The sequence below is a fragment of the Oikopleura dioica genome, chromosome PAR (genome assembly GCF_907165135.1).
Source record: "Oikopleura dioica chromosome PAR, OKI2018_I68_1.0, whole genome shotgun sequence".
Lineage (NCBI taxonomy): Eukaryota > Metazoa > Chordata > Appendicularia > Copelata > Oikopleuridae > Oikopleura > Oikopleura dioica.
The window spans coordinates 14,549,909-14,563,562 of record NC_137293.1 but is presented as its reverse complement, the minus strand read 5'-3'; the positions used below and the strand labels follow the sequence as shown (position 1 = coordinate 14,563,562).

At 41.6% G+C, this 13,654-nt stretch overlaps 6 protein-coding genes across 6 annotated transcripts in view; 2 read left to right on the top strand and 4 right to left on the bottom strand.

The window, feature by feature from the left end:
• The window catches only part of LOC145702030 (GTPase-activating protein and VPS9 domain-containing protein 1-like), a 93,101-nt gene that overhangs the window by 21,122 nt on the left and 58,325 nt on the right, over positions 1–13,654 (bottom strand). The window lies entirely within an intron of this gene.
• Positions 198–2,021, top strand: LOC145705537 (dnaJ homolog subfamily B member 1-like). The gene is made up of 3 exons (XM_081783017.1): positions 198–518; positions 1,478–1,634; positions 1,674–2,021. The coding sequence occupies exons 1-3, from the start codon at positions 496–498 to the stop codon at positions 2,004–2,006; spliced, it is 513 nt and encodes a 170-aa protein (XP_081639143.1). The 5' UTR covers positions 198–495; the 3' UTR covers positions 2,007–2,021.
• Positions 2,359–4,185, bottom strand: LOC145702029 (N-acetylgalactosamine-6-O-sulfatase-like). Its single transcript, XM_081779239.1, has 2 exons — positions 3,969–4,185; positions 2,359–3,743 (listed from the first exon to the last, which is right to left on the bottom strand). Exons 1-2 carry the CDS (start codon positions 4,183–4,185, stop codon positions 2,671–2,673), a joined length of 1,290 nt encoding a protein of 429 aa, XP_081635365.1. The 3' UTR covers positions 2,359–2,670.
• On the bottom strand, positions 4,494–4,878 carry LOC145705541 (uncharacterized). Its single transcript, XM_081783020.1, has 2 exons — positions 4,712–4,878; positions 4,494–4,668 (listed from the first exon to the last, which is right to left on the bottom strand). The coding sequence occupies exons 1-2, from the start codon at positions 4,868–4,870 to the stop codon at positions 4,504–4,506; spliced, it is 324 nt and encodes a 107-aa protein (XP_081639146.1). The 5' UTR covers positions 4,871–4,878; the 3' UTR covers positions 4,494–4,503.
• LOC145702027 (N-acetylgalactosamine-6-O-sulfatase-like) lies at positions 4,981–6,371 on the bottom strand. Its single transcript, XM_081779238.1, has one exon. It carries the CDS (start codon positions 6,340–6,342, stop codon positions 4,981–4,983), a length of 1,362 nt encoding a protein of 453 aa, XP_081635364.1. The 5' UTR covers positions 6,343–6,371.
• Positions 7,137–10,028, top strand: LOC145702477 (uncharacterized). The gene is made up of 8 exons (XM_081779708.1): positions 7,137–7,364; positions 7,408–7,534; positions 7,630–8,520; positions 8,564–8,969; positions 9,015–9,199; positions 9,245–9,405; positions 9,453–9,619; positions 9,668–10,028. Exons 1-8 carry the CDS (start codon positions 7,319–7,321, stop codon positions 9,875–9,877), a joined length of 2,193 nt encoding a protein of 730 aa, XP_081635834.1. The 5' UTR covers positions 7,137–7,318; the 3' UTR covers positions 9,878–10,028.

Here is a 13,654-nt window from a genome sequence, read left to right as displayed (position 1 = left end):
AATTTCTGCATCGACTAAGATTTCTGTTTTTTTCCTAGCTGAAAAATCTTTCTTTCCGTAAAATCTACGATCTAGGTCAAATAAAAATACTAGAAAAGAAATTTAAAAAAAATTGTATCTCGAAGGCATGTCAATTTCAAGCTCAATCATCATCCCTTTTTTCGCTTGATTTCAGGTTGGGTGATTATCAAGAACACGGCAAAAATTAAGCCCAATTATTGAGAGAAAGGATTCGCTCTGTCGCCCTTTCAGCTTCTTTTTTTCTGTTTCTTCCTTGAATCACAAAACGGTCGATGAGTCACGTGTGTGCTTTTCAAACGCCCAAGAACGGCCTTGAGACGGCGACGTAGTAAACGAAAAAAAACGAGCAAAATAAAGAGAACAACGAAAAGTTACGATTACGGCGCCTGAAAAAAAAACAAAGAGATTTTTGCGAGTGATGCTGTTCTGAATAAATAAGAAGAAAAAGATCTTGGCTATTGAGAGAGTACTCGCATGGGAAGATCAAGATATTCGAGGTAAATTTCAGACCGTTAGATTGAACAACTTATCGTTTTACGATCTCATGTTTTTCGACTGATTCTAGCTGTCTAAATTGACGTTGATTAATAATACAGTGAAAACCCATTTTAAGGCCACTTTTTGGATGACACGGAATTTCAAAAGTGGCCTTAAAATGGATATTTTTTGCAGTGCGTCGGATGACAACAGATGTTCCCATATTTTTGGGACAAAAGTGAATCATAAGGGTTTTTAGGGGAAGGCCCGAGTCTACCGCATGTTTCTATCGCCCGAACCAAGTATGATTCCAAATATGTTCTTTAAATTGGACTCTTGGTGATTCTTTCTTTCAAAAATATTTTTCCGCCAACATGTCAGAGAAAATGATCAAAAATCTCCATCAAAATCTTCATGCACTTGAACCAAGCAATCTTTAAGCGATCATGGATCAAAACAGGGCTACTTCTAAGGATTATTTTCGAGAAGAAATCGAGCAGTTTGAAGATCTCGATGTTGCAGAAAATGTTCTGGACAAACAAGAAGAAGAATTGGAGCATTTTCTGGCGCTTAAAATTGATGAAACACGTCCTGGGACTCTAATGGAGATTGAAGAAGTCCCTCAAGTTCAAGTGACAGACAATGCCGACACTGAAAAGCCATCGACTTCAAAATGGCCGAAGACACTGTCGAAGATAACCAGCTTTTTCAACCGAAACTGTAATTTTCGGATTTTGAAAAAAAAGTGGCCTTAAAGTGGATTTTTTTAGGATGACAGATTTTTGGGATTTTCCGAAAAAGTGGCCTTAAAAGGGTGGGCCTTAAAATGGGTTTTCACTGTAATAAGTTGAAAATAGGGGTTATATTTTCAAGTCAAAAAAAAAATGTCGGATATCTCGAATTGAAGAGACTCTCCTCTTGATTAGCTAAAAATTGTTTTTCATTGATTGACGATCATCCTCATAAATGTCCTATTTAGTGGGTATACTGGTTACACAAGATCCGGATATGGTCGATCCTCCCGATACGTTCGCGCTCCAGAGGGAGCTCCCCAACCTAATCGAGTCGTTAGAATCTCCTCTGGAAGAGACTACGGTAGGCAACGAAGATACAAGGACGTTTATCACAATCTTGAGGTAGGAGTTGCCCCGCTATTTTAAATCATTTTGTTTCAGCTTTCAATGAGGGATCTTTATTACGGCGTCACATGTCCTGTCGTTATGTCAATAAGAACTTACAGAAGAAGCGGGCGTTTTGAAAACGTCGATCGCGAATTCCTCGTCAATGTTCAAGCAGGATCTGACGATGGGGACCAAATCATTTTCGAACACGATGGCGACGAAAAATATCGTTATGCTCCTGGCCACGTGATTTTCGCCATACGAGCACTTCCTGCTACTTCTTGGACGAGGACGGGAGATCAATTAGAAGTCAACATTCTGATTGATAGAAATTGGGCTCGATTCGGACAGCCTTTTGAATACAGACATTTGACAGGAACGCGCTAGACATTCAAGATATTCTAGCATTCTCCCCGAAAATATGCACCTAAAATAGCACAAAAAAGGTCAAATTCAGATCTTCGAATTCAAGCCTGAAGCTGGTTCTGTCGAGACTTTTGGAACCATCACCCTTCCAGAATGGGGAATGCCTCGCTACTCCGAACCAGGTCACTTTGGCCCCCTTGTCATACACTACTACCTCGTCAAAGCCAACGCGCCCATTCATGATCCAATTTATCAAAATGCGCTTCGTTGCCGCCCGTATTTTCCACCCCCGAGACGGTAAGAATTGAAACTGTGCTTGCCTCGAGTATGTTTTTCAGAAGGAGAAGAAAGAAGAATAATGACTGCGTTCTGATGTAAATTTAGTACAATCAAAGATCTAAAAAACTATGCCTGTTCACGGTTCATCCTAAACAACATTCCTCTTGATAAACTTTGCAAATTCAGAATATTTGTTTTATATATTTCTTGACAGAGTTTAAAATTCACAGAATTAAAAATCGAATTGGTTGAAGCGAACGAATTGAGGATAGCAGGATTCCTTTTCAGCTCCCTTTCTTGTTGCGGTTTCTCGTTTTTCCAAGTGCTCAAGATAATCGCTCAGGTAGTCGTCCAAATAGGCTACGAAATCTTGCGTACCTTCGTTGTCGTATTGCGTATTGATAAACTATACTTCAAGAGCTTCTGTATTTCTCAAAATCAAACACTTTCCTAAATCGTAATCGATGAGTTCTGCGAGAGTAGCGTAAATGTCCACTGTCGACACTGGCACTTTTGGGTCATCAAGAGTCTTTGGCGCAAAACGTCTTGGATAGCGCCACAAGAATGGTGTCCGGTGACCCGCTTCAGCTTGAGTGTTTTTCTTTCCTTTTAGTTGAACTGTTCTAGTGCCGCCTTCCCAATAATTAGGCAGATCAACTTGTCGCTGATTGTGATCATATTTGGAAACGAAATCTTGTGTAAAAGACGCTGGACCGTTGTCGCTCATGAACATCACTAGAGTATCATCGGCGATTCCATGCTCTTCCAATCTGTTGAGAATTTTTCCAATGATTTCATCCGTCTCCATGATCATTTCGCCCAAGCTTCCAACTTCCGTCTTGTTTCTGAAACGTAGAGGAGTGTTGAAAGGCCCGTGTCCAGATCGCATGCCATAGTAGACAAAAAACGCGTCCTCGTGATTATCGTCAATGAATTTCTCCAGTCTAGGGATGGTCATCTCTTCCGCATTTCGAGTGTCGAAGGATTTCATCACCAGTTGTTGTCTAGGAAAGTTGCAGAAGTAAATTGGGAGATCTTCCGTTTCTTCATCGAATTTCTCGGGTTGTCCAGGACCGCCCATGTAACCTGAGACGCCATTGAAGGTGCAGCCACCCCATTCCGGATTGAAAGAGCTTGCCTCTCTTGGAGTGTGTTCTGGGAATGGGCGCTGCTTGACCCAGGTGTCAACTGGTTCGATTCCCTTTCCATTCTCATAGAAACCTCCTGGCTGACAGCAAATGAAGCTATTAGTAAAAGAGTAATCATAATGGTGATCTTGAGGACCGATTTTCATTTCGTAAATTCCGGGAAAATCGTTGGCTGTGCGCAATTTCGGGTAGCGCTTGCCTAGCTCGTTCATCTTCTCTTTGAACTCGTTATCTAGGCGTTCGGTTTCTTTTCTATCCTCGGCAGTTGCGATGCGATTGACAAGCCAGTAGTTCAGTGGCTGCTCTTTTCCAAAGAGGCCGGTTTTGTATCCTCATTGGTGGTTAAAATTAATTGTGCTCATCCAAGATAAAAAGATGAAGAGAAAGCAGTAAATCTAAGAAAGGATTTCTGTAGCAAAGAAAGGGTTACTTATGAGTCATTGATTTTGAACAACCGCCTGATTTTTTGAACATCTCCGCGAGATGTGGCTCACCAGGCAGAATTTGTCGATATTCATTGTCCTCCATATTGTACCGTCCGGTCATGATCCGTTCCTACTTGGTGCACATCGACTTGAAGCACTGTGTCCATCAAGAAACTTGATTCCCTCCTTTCCGAGCCTGTCTATATTCGGCGTTGGTACTTTCGCTGCCTTGTTGTAGATCTGAAAGTCGCCGATTCCGAAGTCGTCGCAATTTATGAGGATCACATTCGGCCGCCTTGCTCTATTCTCTACAATCAGAAAGCCTATCAAATTCGAAAAAAATTTCATTTTTCCTTTCTGAAAAGATGAAATGAAAAGTGATCGGGGGCGGTTTACTAAATGCATTTTGAAACGTGAACATGTTTAGGATAAAAACAAAGTATAAACTGCGAGTACCGTATTTATGAGTCATATCATATGAGGCAACTCATGAAAAATTAACGACCTGATAAACATCATTTTTATGAATTGGTGAATGTGCCTCGGGTAAAAGGTGCTTCTGACAGAGCGACAAAATTGACTTCAAGACTAAGTTGCTCCTACTCTTTTCAAAAATAAAACAGTCCAGTTAGATATTTCTTGTTTATTATTTTACAGACAGTTAAATTAAATAGCCCACTGGTTGAAACGAACAAATTGGGGATAACAGGACTCCTTCTCAGCGCCCTTTCTTGTTGCGATTTCTCGCTTTTCCAAGTGGTCAAGATAATCGCTCAAGTAGTCGTCCAGGTAGGCAACAAAATCTTGCGTGCCTTCGTTGTCAATAAGATTCTAAAATAATTTTTTATAGATTTGCTTACATTATTGAACTTACATTTTTCTCTTCAGGGTCGTATTTGATGTTGTAGAGTTCTCGCGATCCGGGAATGTATTTGAAATTCTCTTTTCTCAGAGACGCGTTTAGTCCTCGAATGTTTGCATGAGTCAAGACTGGCTTTTTGATGAGTTCTAAATTGGCTTCGCCAGTTTCCATGTAGTTGACTAGACTTCTACTATCAGGGGCCTCGTTGCAATCTTGATTGGTGTTTTAAATATTCAGATCAAAGATTTTCTCGATTATCGATAGGTTTTGGCAACTTTTGTCTAAGTAAAACACTTTCCTAAATCGTAATCGATCAGTTCTGCAAGGGTAGCGTAAATGTCAACTGTCGACACTGGAACTTTTGGGTCATCGAGAGTCTTTGGTGAAAAACGTCTCGGGTATCGCCACAAGAACGGCGTGCGGTGGCCAGCTTCTCCTTGGCTATTTTTGGTTCCAGAGAGCTCAACTGTTCGGATACCACCGTCCCAATAGTTGGGCAGGTCAATTCGTCGCTGATTGTGACCAAAGGTGGCTTGAATTTCTTGCGCGGAAACTGCTGGTCCGTTGTCGCTCATGAACATGACTAGAGTATCATCACCGATTCCATGTGCATCGAGTCTGTTGAGAATTTTTCCGATGATTTCGTCCGTCTCCATGATCATTTCTCCCAAATTTCCGACCTCCGTCAAGTTTCGGAAGCGCAAAGGGGTGTTGAATGGTCCGTGTCCAGATCGCATGCCGTAGTAGACAAAGAACTCGTCCTCGTGGTTATCATCGATGAATTTTTCCAGCCTTGGGATGGTCATTTCTTCGGCATTTCTCGTATCGAAGGATTTCATAACCAGCTGCTGTCGGGGAAAATTGCAGAAGTAAATTGGGAGATCATCCGTTTCCTCATCGAATTTCTCGGACTGCCCGGGACCGCCCATGTAACCTGTGACGGGGAAAGTGCTGCAGCCACCCCATTCAGGATTGAAAGGACTGACGTCTTTTGGAGTATGTTCTGGGTAGGGGTGCTGCTTGACCCAGGTGTCGACTGGTTCGATTCCCTTTCCATTCTCGTAGAAGCCGCCAGGCTGGCAACACATGAAGCTATGCGTGAAGGAGTAATCGTACTGGTGATCTTGGGGGCCGATTTCCATCTCGTAAATCCCGGGAACTCTGTTGGCTGTACGCAACCTGGGGAAACCTCTTCCAAGTTCGGCCATTTTCTCCTTGAACTCATTGTCAAGTCGTCTGGTTTCTCTGTAGTCTTCCGCAGTAGCGTTGCGATTTTTCAGATTGAAGCTTAGCGGTTGTTCCTTCCCGAAGATTCCTGTTTTGTATCCTTTCTTTTTGAACATCTTCGCGAGCTGCGGCTCATTTGGAAGAATTTTTCGGAATTCACTGTCCTCCATATTGTACCTTCCGGTCATGAGCCCGTACCTACTTGGTGCACATCGACTTGAAGCACTGTGTCCATCAAGAAACTTGATTCCCTCTTTTCCCAGTCTGTCTATATTCGGCGTTGGTACTTTCGCCGCCTTGTTATAGATCTGGAAGTCGCCGATTCCGAAGTCGTCGCAATTTATCAGGATCACATTCGGCCGCCTTGCTTTATTCTCTGCGATCAAAAATCCGATCAAATTTGAAAAAAGCTTCATTTTTGCTTTTTGAAAAAATGTAATGAAAAGTGATCAGAACCGTTCCATTAAATGCACTTTCAAACGTGAGCATATTTTGAGTAAAAATAAATCTCGAAACGTGGGTCTCGTACTTACTCTAATAAACCATTCGTTGAACAAGATATCATTAATGGAGCTTCGTTTTGATCCAAAATAAACGTTCGATTTTAGCGTTTTCTTCTGACTCAAAAAAGTAAGCAGCTCATCATGCTTCGTTTTATTTTTATGAAATTAATTCACTAACATATTTGAAGTATGTGGAAAAACTTGACCTCCGAGTAATGCCATTACTGTAATGGTCAAGGACTTGAGTCAGTATGTAGGTCACTTGACCGTCAAGTTCTTGACTTGACCGTCGCTTGTGCTTCAATTTATTGACTCTTCTAAAAAATAAGCCATTACATATTCAAGAGACAGACGGAAAGCTCAAGTTGACCATCCACACGTTCCTTTTTTGAACTCAACAAATAAAAGATCTCTGAAGAAGTTAATTCGTCAGCTCGATAGTAAACCAATCTTCCTTCCAAACATCCCCTTCATCTGATTACCTTTCGCGTTTATTTCGTTTATTAAAAAGCTTAGCCTCAGAGCAAACTAACCCTTGGGTGAATCAATTTTTCCAATTCGCCGCCGAGTGATTGAGTGTTTTCAGCTCCAGTTGATTGCAAATTCAGAATAAGAAGCAAACAGTAAGCAAGTAAAATTAACTGAAGAAGAGCTCGACAAAGCGGAAAGCGATTTTGGCGGTGCAAAACGGCGTAAAAAAGCGCCTCCAGCCAGGGCTTTATTTTCGTCGTCATCGGCATTGTAAAAAGATTCCTTTTGAATGAAAATGGTCGTGAGTCACGCCGCGAGCACTCGATTTTAGAGAGAAAGAGAGACGGGCACACAGAAGCAGAACTCATCAATTTTCAAGAGAGAAAGAAATCTGGTGGTCGTCGCCTCTTAGGGCGTGATGAAGATTCTAGCGGCGATAGTTGGGCTGGTCGCCGCTCAGCAAAGTAGGATTTTTATTCAAGAACATTTTTTAAAATTATATTGAAGACAGTTTTTGTGGAAAGCCAATATGCAAGGAGCTAGAAAAAGGGGCTGCCACGATAACGAGAGCGGACGAAATGTCTATTGCATGTCAAGTGCCAAGAGATTTTAATCCAACAGAGGTTTTTGTAGGAACGCGTCAAAAACGTTTAGCACTTTTTCAAGATTCTTTTCTCTGTCAAAGACATTAGTAATCAGGGACAGGCTTATTTTCGACGCGAGAAAAGGCTACTTTATTGTAACTGATGGAAAAGCCGAAGCGGTGGAGAAGAAGATCGACTATCATCGGATATCCGGAACTAACACCGGCGTTTTTGCTTTCACGGATGAAAACTTCAAAGAAAGAAAAGACGACGCTGAGATCTTCGCAGATTCACGAGATTGCAAGATTGGAGATGTGCGCGTTGTGAACTTGAACAACTTCGAGCTTTACAAATTTCGAACTGAAGGATCGAAATATAGCATCGAAAAGAACGGCGATTTGATAATTACAAAGCAGTTAAATCGAGACCTAGATCAAGATAACTTTGATGCCTGGGAAAAAACGATGAAGCATTGGATGGATCATTTCGTCTTCAACTTGAGCAACGTGGATGACAATAAAGACAAGAAAAACGAGTACTACTTTTCGCAAACCTATAAGAATTTCTACTGCATTAACGAAAAATACAAGGAGAACGAAATATGCAGAAATGGGAAAGTCTTAGCAAACACTGACTTGAAAACTACCAGCTACGAACAAGCGAAAGAACTATTCTACCAAATAAAAATCCCTGACAGTGGAAAACGAGCCCCTTCGATGCAATTTTCGATGTTGTTTGGTCCTCCTTACAACCATGATAGCAAGTTTGTGGACACACCTTCCACGATTTCATTCTACTGGCCACTGCATACAAAAATTCTCATCGGCGCCTTGGTCCTCATTTTTGTCGCTGGTGGAGTTCTAGCGATCATTTTTATCAAACGATACATGAATAAAGAAATCGAAAAGGGGATCAACAAGGCTGAAAGGATGAAGCTTTTGTCTGATGATCGACCACAAGAAGCATTCGAGCACATTATGAGTTGCATGCCGGATCCTCAGAAGAAAATTCTCAAGAAAATCTACATCGACCCAAGGTACAATCATTCGCTCATTAAAGTCACTAAGCAATTCATTAAGCAAAATAAAGCGCGACGGTCGTGAGTTGGGCAAAGGCGCTTTTGGTACAACCCGCGCGGGTACATTACAAAATGACGCGGGAGTTACGATTCATAAAATAGCCATTAAAACGATGAAAACAGCGATCAGTAATGGAATTAATGGGCCTGGTTATGCAACCTACCAGGGAAGCGGCAGTGGTTATCCAGGAACAGGAAGCGCCGGCGAATATTTTGACGGCGAACATGCAAAAGCGATCTTTGACGAAGCCATCCAAATGAGCAATTTCGAGCATAACAATGTCATGAAACTTATTGGTGTTTCTTTCAACCGCTGTGCTGAGCCGGAAATGATCCTGCCTCTCATGGATTGTGGCGATCTAAGAAACTATGTCAAAAATGACGAGAACGAGCTTCTCATTCGTGATGTAAGAGCTAAACGCTAAATTAAGTGAATAATTTTTCTTCTCTAGTGTCTGAAATTCTGTCAACAAGCGGCTGAAGGAATGAATTATCTCGTCCGTCAAGGCGTTATTCATCGAGATCTCGCCGCTAGAAACTGCCTCTTAGAAAGCATGGACAACAACAGGATCAACTTGAGAATAGCCGATTTTGGCTTGTCAAAGACTTTCGAAAATCTTTACCAGGAAGAATATGTGTAAGTAGTAAATAGAAAATTATCAATCTAAATGAGCTGCTTCAGTGCTCAAAGCCAAACAAAGCTCCCCTTGAAGTGGTTGGCCATTGAAGTTCTCGAGCAGCGTATGTTCTCGGAAAAGTCTGACGTCTGGGCATTTGGCATTCTCACTTGGGAAATCTTCACGAGAGGAGCAATGCCATACGGAGCTCTCAGCGACTGGGCCGGTAAGCGAAAATCCCTCCTTTGCTATTTTCCATGACGGCTTTTTCAGGTCTGAAGGCTTATTTGCTCAATGGGGAGCGGTTAGAAATGCCAAATGATTGCACTCCTGAGTTGTACGAGCTAATGATGGAGTGTTGGCACGATGAGACTGAAAAAAGACCGACTTTTGCTAATTTAGTGAGTCGATTCGACCAATTCGTCAAAGGTCACCGTGAGGTAATGAAACTGACCCAGTTTTCACTTTTGATTCATTCTCTCTTTCAGTCTGAGACGAAAAAGGGAAGAAAATCTAGCCTTCCAAGAAGAGGAAATATTTCCTTCAAGCGAGATCATTTTTCGAGAACCAAAGCCGGCTACAAATCAAACCGTGGTAAAAAGATGTCGCCTCCAGTTCCTGCGCCTAGAAAACCGCTACCCGCTGTTCCAGTGAGGGAAACGTCGCTAAGCCCAACTCATGCTGAAGAATTGGTGTAACGCAAACGCTTCTAAAAGCCTATTATTTGTTTTAACAGAGATTTACTGTAAATTAGCACTGTACCATGCAATCGTCCATTCCTAACCTCAACAAATCAAAATTCCAACCATGCCAAAAATAATGTAAAACGTTCAATAAATTCATGAATCTATAAGTTGAAAGTTGAAATCGAAAAATCCAGAAAGCAGAGCTGCAAGCTTTCTAAGCTGAAAATCCATTTGAACTGAAGACAATCCGACCTATCAGTTAATTTTTTAATAAGCGACAGCCTGGAAAGCAAGGCTGTGCTTCATATGATATGAATTATATCGAGGTAAGGAAAAAGTTCGGAAAATTCAACTGTTTTGCGCCATGGATTCCTTCTGAACTTGACGCTGTTCAAAAGAAAACTGATCGCTAAACTTTACTCCTATTTCTCGTCCAAGATTTCACGTTTTGTGGCCTTTTCTGTGACCATGGACACCAGCGGCGTATATAATCAATCGTCGATCGAAAGTTGATCAAGTTTATCTCATAATAATATGAAGCTTTTCAAATATTTTGCCGTTCTAACGAGCTGCATTTATGCTGTGTCTCCCCTGAATAGATGTGTAACTTGTGAATACGTCGGAGTTGCGGATACCGAAGTAGATGCGCTTGCTCAGCTAAGAGGTGATTTAGACGAAGGAATAGCCGCTATTCCATGTAGTGAGCCTCTGAGGACCAAGAACTCTGAGGGCTACACTGTTAGCGACTCATCTGATGCTGATAAATACTGCGTTGCTATATTCTTCATGTTTGAAGTAAAAGATATTGGCAACAAGTAAGTTTATAACTATTATTACTTTCTACGTTCCATCTTAATTTAAATTTATTGAATCGTATTTGGTGTCAAACGATACGTCTCCGATTCGAATGTCTCTCTTTCGCGAGTGAATGTTGATGGATATGAGGATGTCAAGGGTATTGCAAACTCAGTTCAGCAAAAAAACCTCGATGGCGTCTCCGTGCTAAGCAGCTTCGTCGAACGAGGTCGAAATGGTGCTTTTTTATGGGAGATGGTCGAGAAGACCCATTCACAAGCGGTGATATCTCAAAAGTCGATATACAAACCGTCGACTCAATCCAATGTGTGGTATGCAATGATGCCGAAATATTCGGAAGTGCTCCTCTTCAGTCGTCTCGAATCACAATGCCATGTTGGAACCCATCCAAAGAAGTGCCTCCCAGGACTATTTGCACCGTGGATGGATCATGCAAAGAGGTTGTACGAAATCCATTTACATATTGCAGTCCGCATAATGGTCTTTGCATGACCAAAACATGGCAATACAAAACACAAAATGAAGCAAAGGTTGAAACAAGTCACTGGGTTGTTATTTCTCGTGGCTGCGCATCTTCTACCGATAAAGCCACAGTCCAAACAAATGGAATTCCTGTAAGCCCAAACAACAGAAATCTTGTTGCAAACATGTACGTTCGATTCTATGCTGCGACAAATACTGTCTCGAAGGCTAGGGACAATGCCAAATTTCCGGATGCTGATGTTTCGACGCGCATTGACTATTCCAACGACGGACTCGCTGCAGCGCATGCAGACATCAATATTCGACCACTCACACCACAATATATGTCATCTGACGGTTCTGGAGCCCCTGATGTCCCTCCAGTATCTGGCTCTACGGATGAACTCGAATGTCTTGCATGTGCATCTCCCGTTGCAAACACTGACAAACACGATCACTGTGTGAACGCTAAGACTGGAGGCCGAGTCAAATGCATGACACTTGCATGTGCCGCAATTACTGCGAACTTTAGGCTGGGAAAAGAAGCAACTGAAACTTACTATTACGCAAAACGAGGCTGCGCTCCTAATCCTGATGATGGAGTTCTTTTGGAACAGGAACACGCTGATGACTACATTGTCCCAGACGGATGGACTAATATCAAGCAGTACAATCACCGATCAATATCTAAGATTGGTAACACTGGAATTTCCCGCTCTATCTCTATTGCCCAAGTATTTGACTGCTACTCTTGCGAATCCTCCTTTTCAATCACTGTTGATCTAGCCAACCCAGCTGAAATCGATTACGACTCTGTCAAAGAGAAGGACACTTCTTTCTGCTGGCAAACAGTCAAGCCCGTCGCTGACCTCAACTCCTCAACTACCGGAAAATCCGGCTTCTGCACTGGCAAATGCTTCGTCTCTGCTTATAAATACAAAGAATCCACTGGCACAATGAAATCTCCAGCTACAACCTTCCACTGGTACATTAAACGCGGGTGTGACACCCAGATGGCCGTAAATAATAACGAGACTCCTGTTCCTGATCTCTATGGGATTTCTCAGATCAACCGAGTTTGCGACTACACCAACGGCACTCTCTGCAACGGCTTTGTCGAAGGAGACGATATAACCCTCGAGATCGCAACTCAGTCATCCCGTCTTCTCCGGTGTTACTATTGCGAGACTCCAGTTGGAAATACTGACCCTGAAAGTAGATAATTGCCATAAAAACCCAGCAATAAACATTATTCTAGGCCCTTGCTACACTATCCCATCTTCCGCTAAGGCAGTCGAGTGCCCTGATCTGTCCTACACCTCCTGCTCCACCACCGAGACCGCTTACACTTTGAACGGACAGAACTACTACGGCATCAAACGAGATTGCAACAAGGGTGATCATGAAGACTCTTCTAAGTACGTACTAATCTACTTGCTCTTTTTGTGAATTCGAAATTCAGACCCGTTGCTGGATTTGAAAACGTTAATTCTGAGACCACACACTGCATTTACCCTTCATGTAACAGGACCAATGGCAAAACAGCGAACCTCGTCGCCGCTGTAGAAAATACTTTGGGAGCTGATAATCAAACTGAACAATCCGCCATCACTACGGAATCTTCTCTTCAGCCTGGAACTGACAACGTCACCGAAGTAGTCATCGCGCCTACTGAATCATTAACTGGATCTGCATCTGATAACGATACTGAAGAATCGAGCACTACTGCTCAATCTTCCCCTGGTTCTGGAACTGACAATGTAAACGAAGAATCTGGCGCCGATGCCGCTATTATCTCCGCACTCATAGGCGTCAGTTTGGTTTTCTTCCACTAAACTCATATTAATAGCGTTTATTCGCTATTATATCGTAGTCAGGTTACTACTTTTGATTGAAACTTTTTTTAGTTGTCGTCTCGAAACTACTTGCTAATTTTGTATGCAAGATTTTTCGCCTTTGAGAACACATCTTTATATTTGTCAAATAAACTCATTAATTAAAATTTTTCATTGATTTTTTGCTCCTTCTATATGAATCATACCAATTGCATCTCTTTCCTAAAGCATTCTCAATAATTTATTGAGCTAATAATATTGACAATAAATCTTAGAGTGGAAAGTCGAAGAAAAGTTCAAAAGAGCAAAATGATTTTTATTACCGCAACTCGTGATCTTTTTTTTCTAGTCATAATCAATGATTATTAATCATCCAAGTTGTAACTTTTCACAATAACTAATTAGTATAAAATTCTTCTTGGATGAGAATCCTCATGATGAACGCCGTAAAGAACGATTTTTATAGTAGTTAACTTAGATGTGAGTTCTGAGAGAGCAGGACAGAAAGAGAAAACATGAATTTTTGAAAAAAAGCAAAATCTGAAAATTGCATTTTCTTTGGGCTTGATGAGGATTCTATGGGTGATAATTGGGCTTGTTGTTGCGCGCCAAAGTAAGATAGATTATAAATTATAAAGTTATAAGTTATAATTGTAAGTTATAATTTATAAGGTAT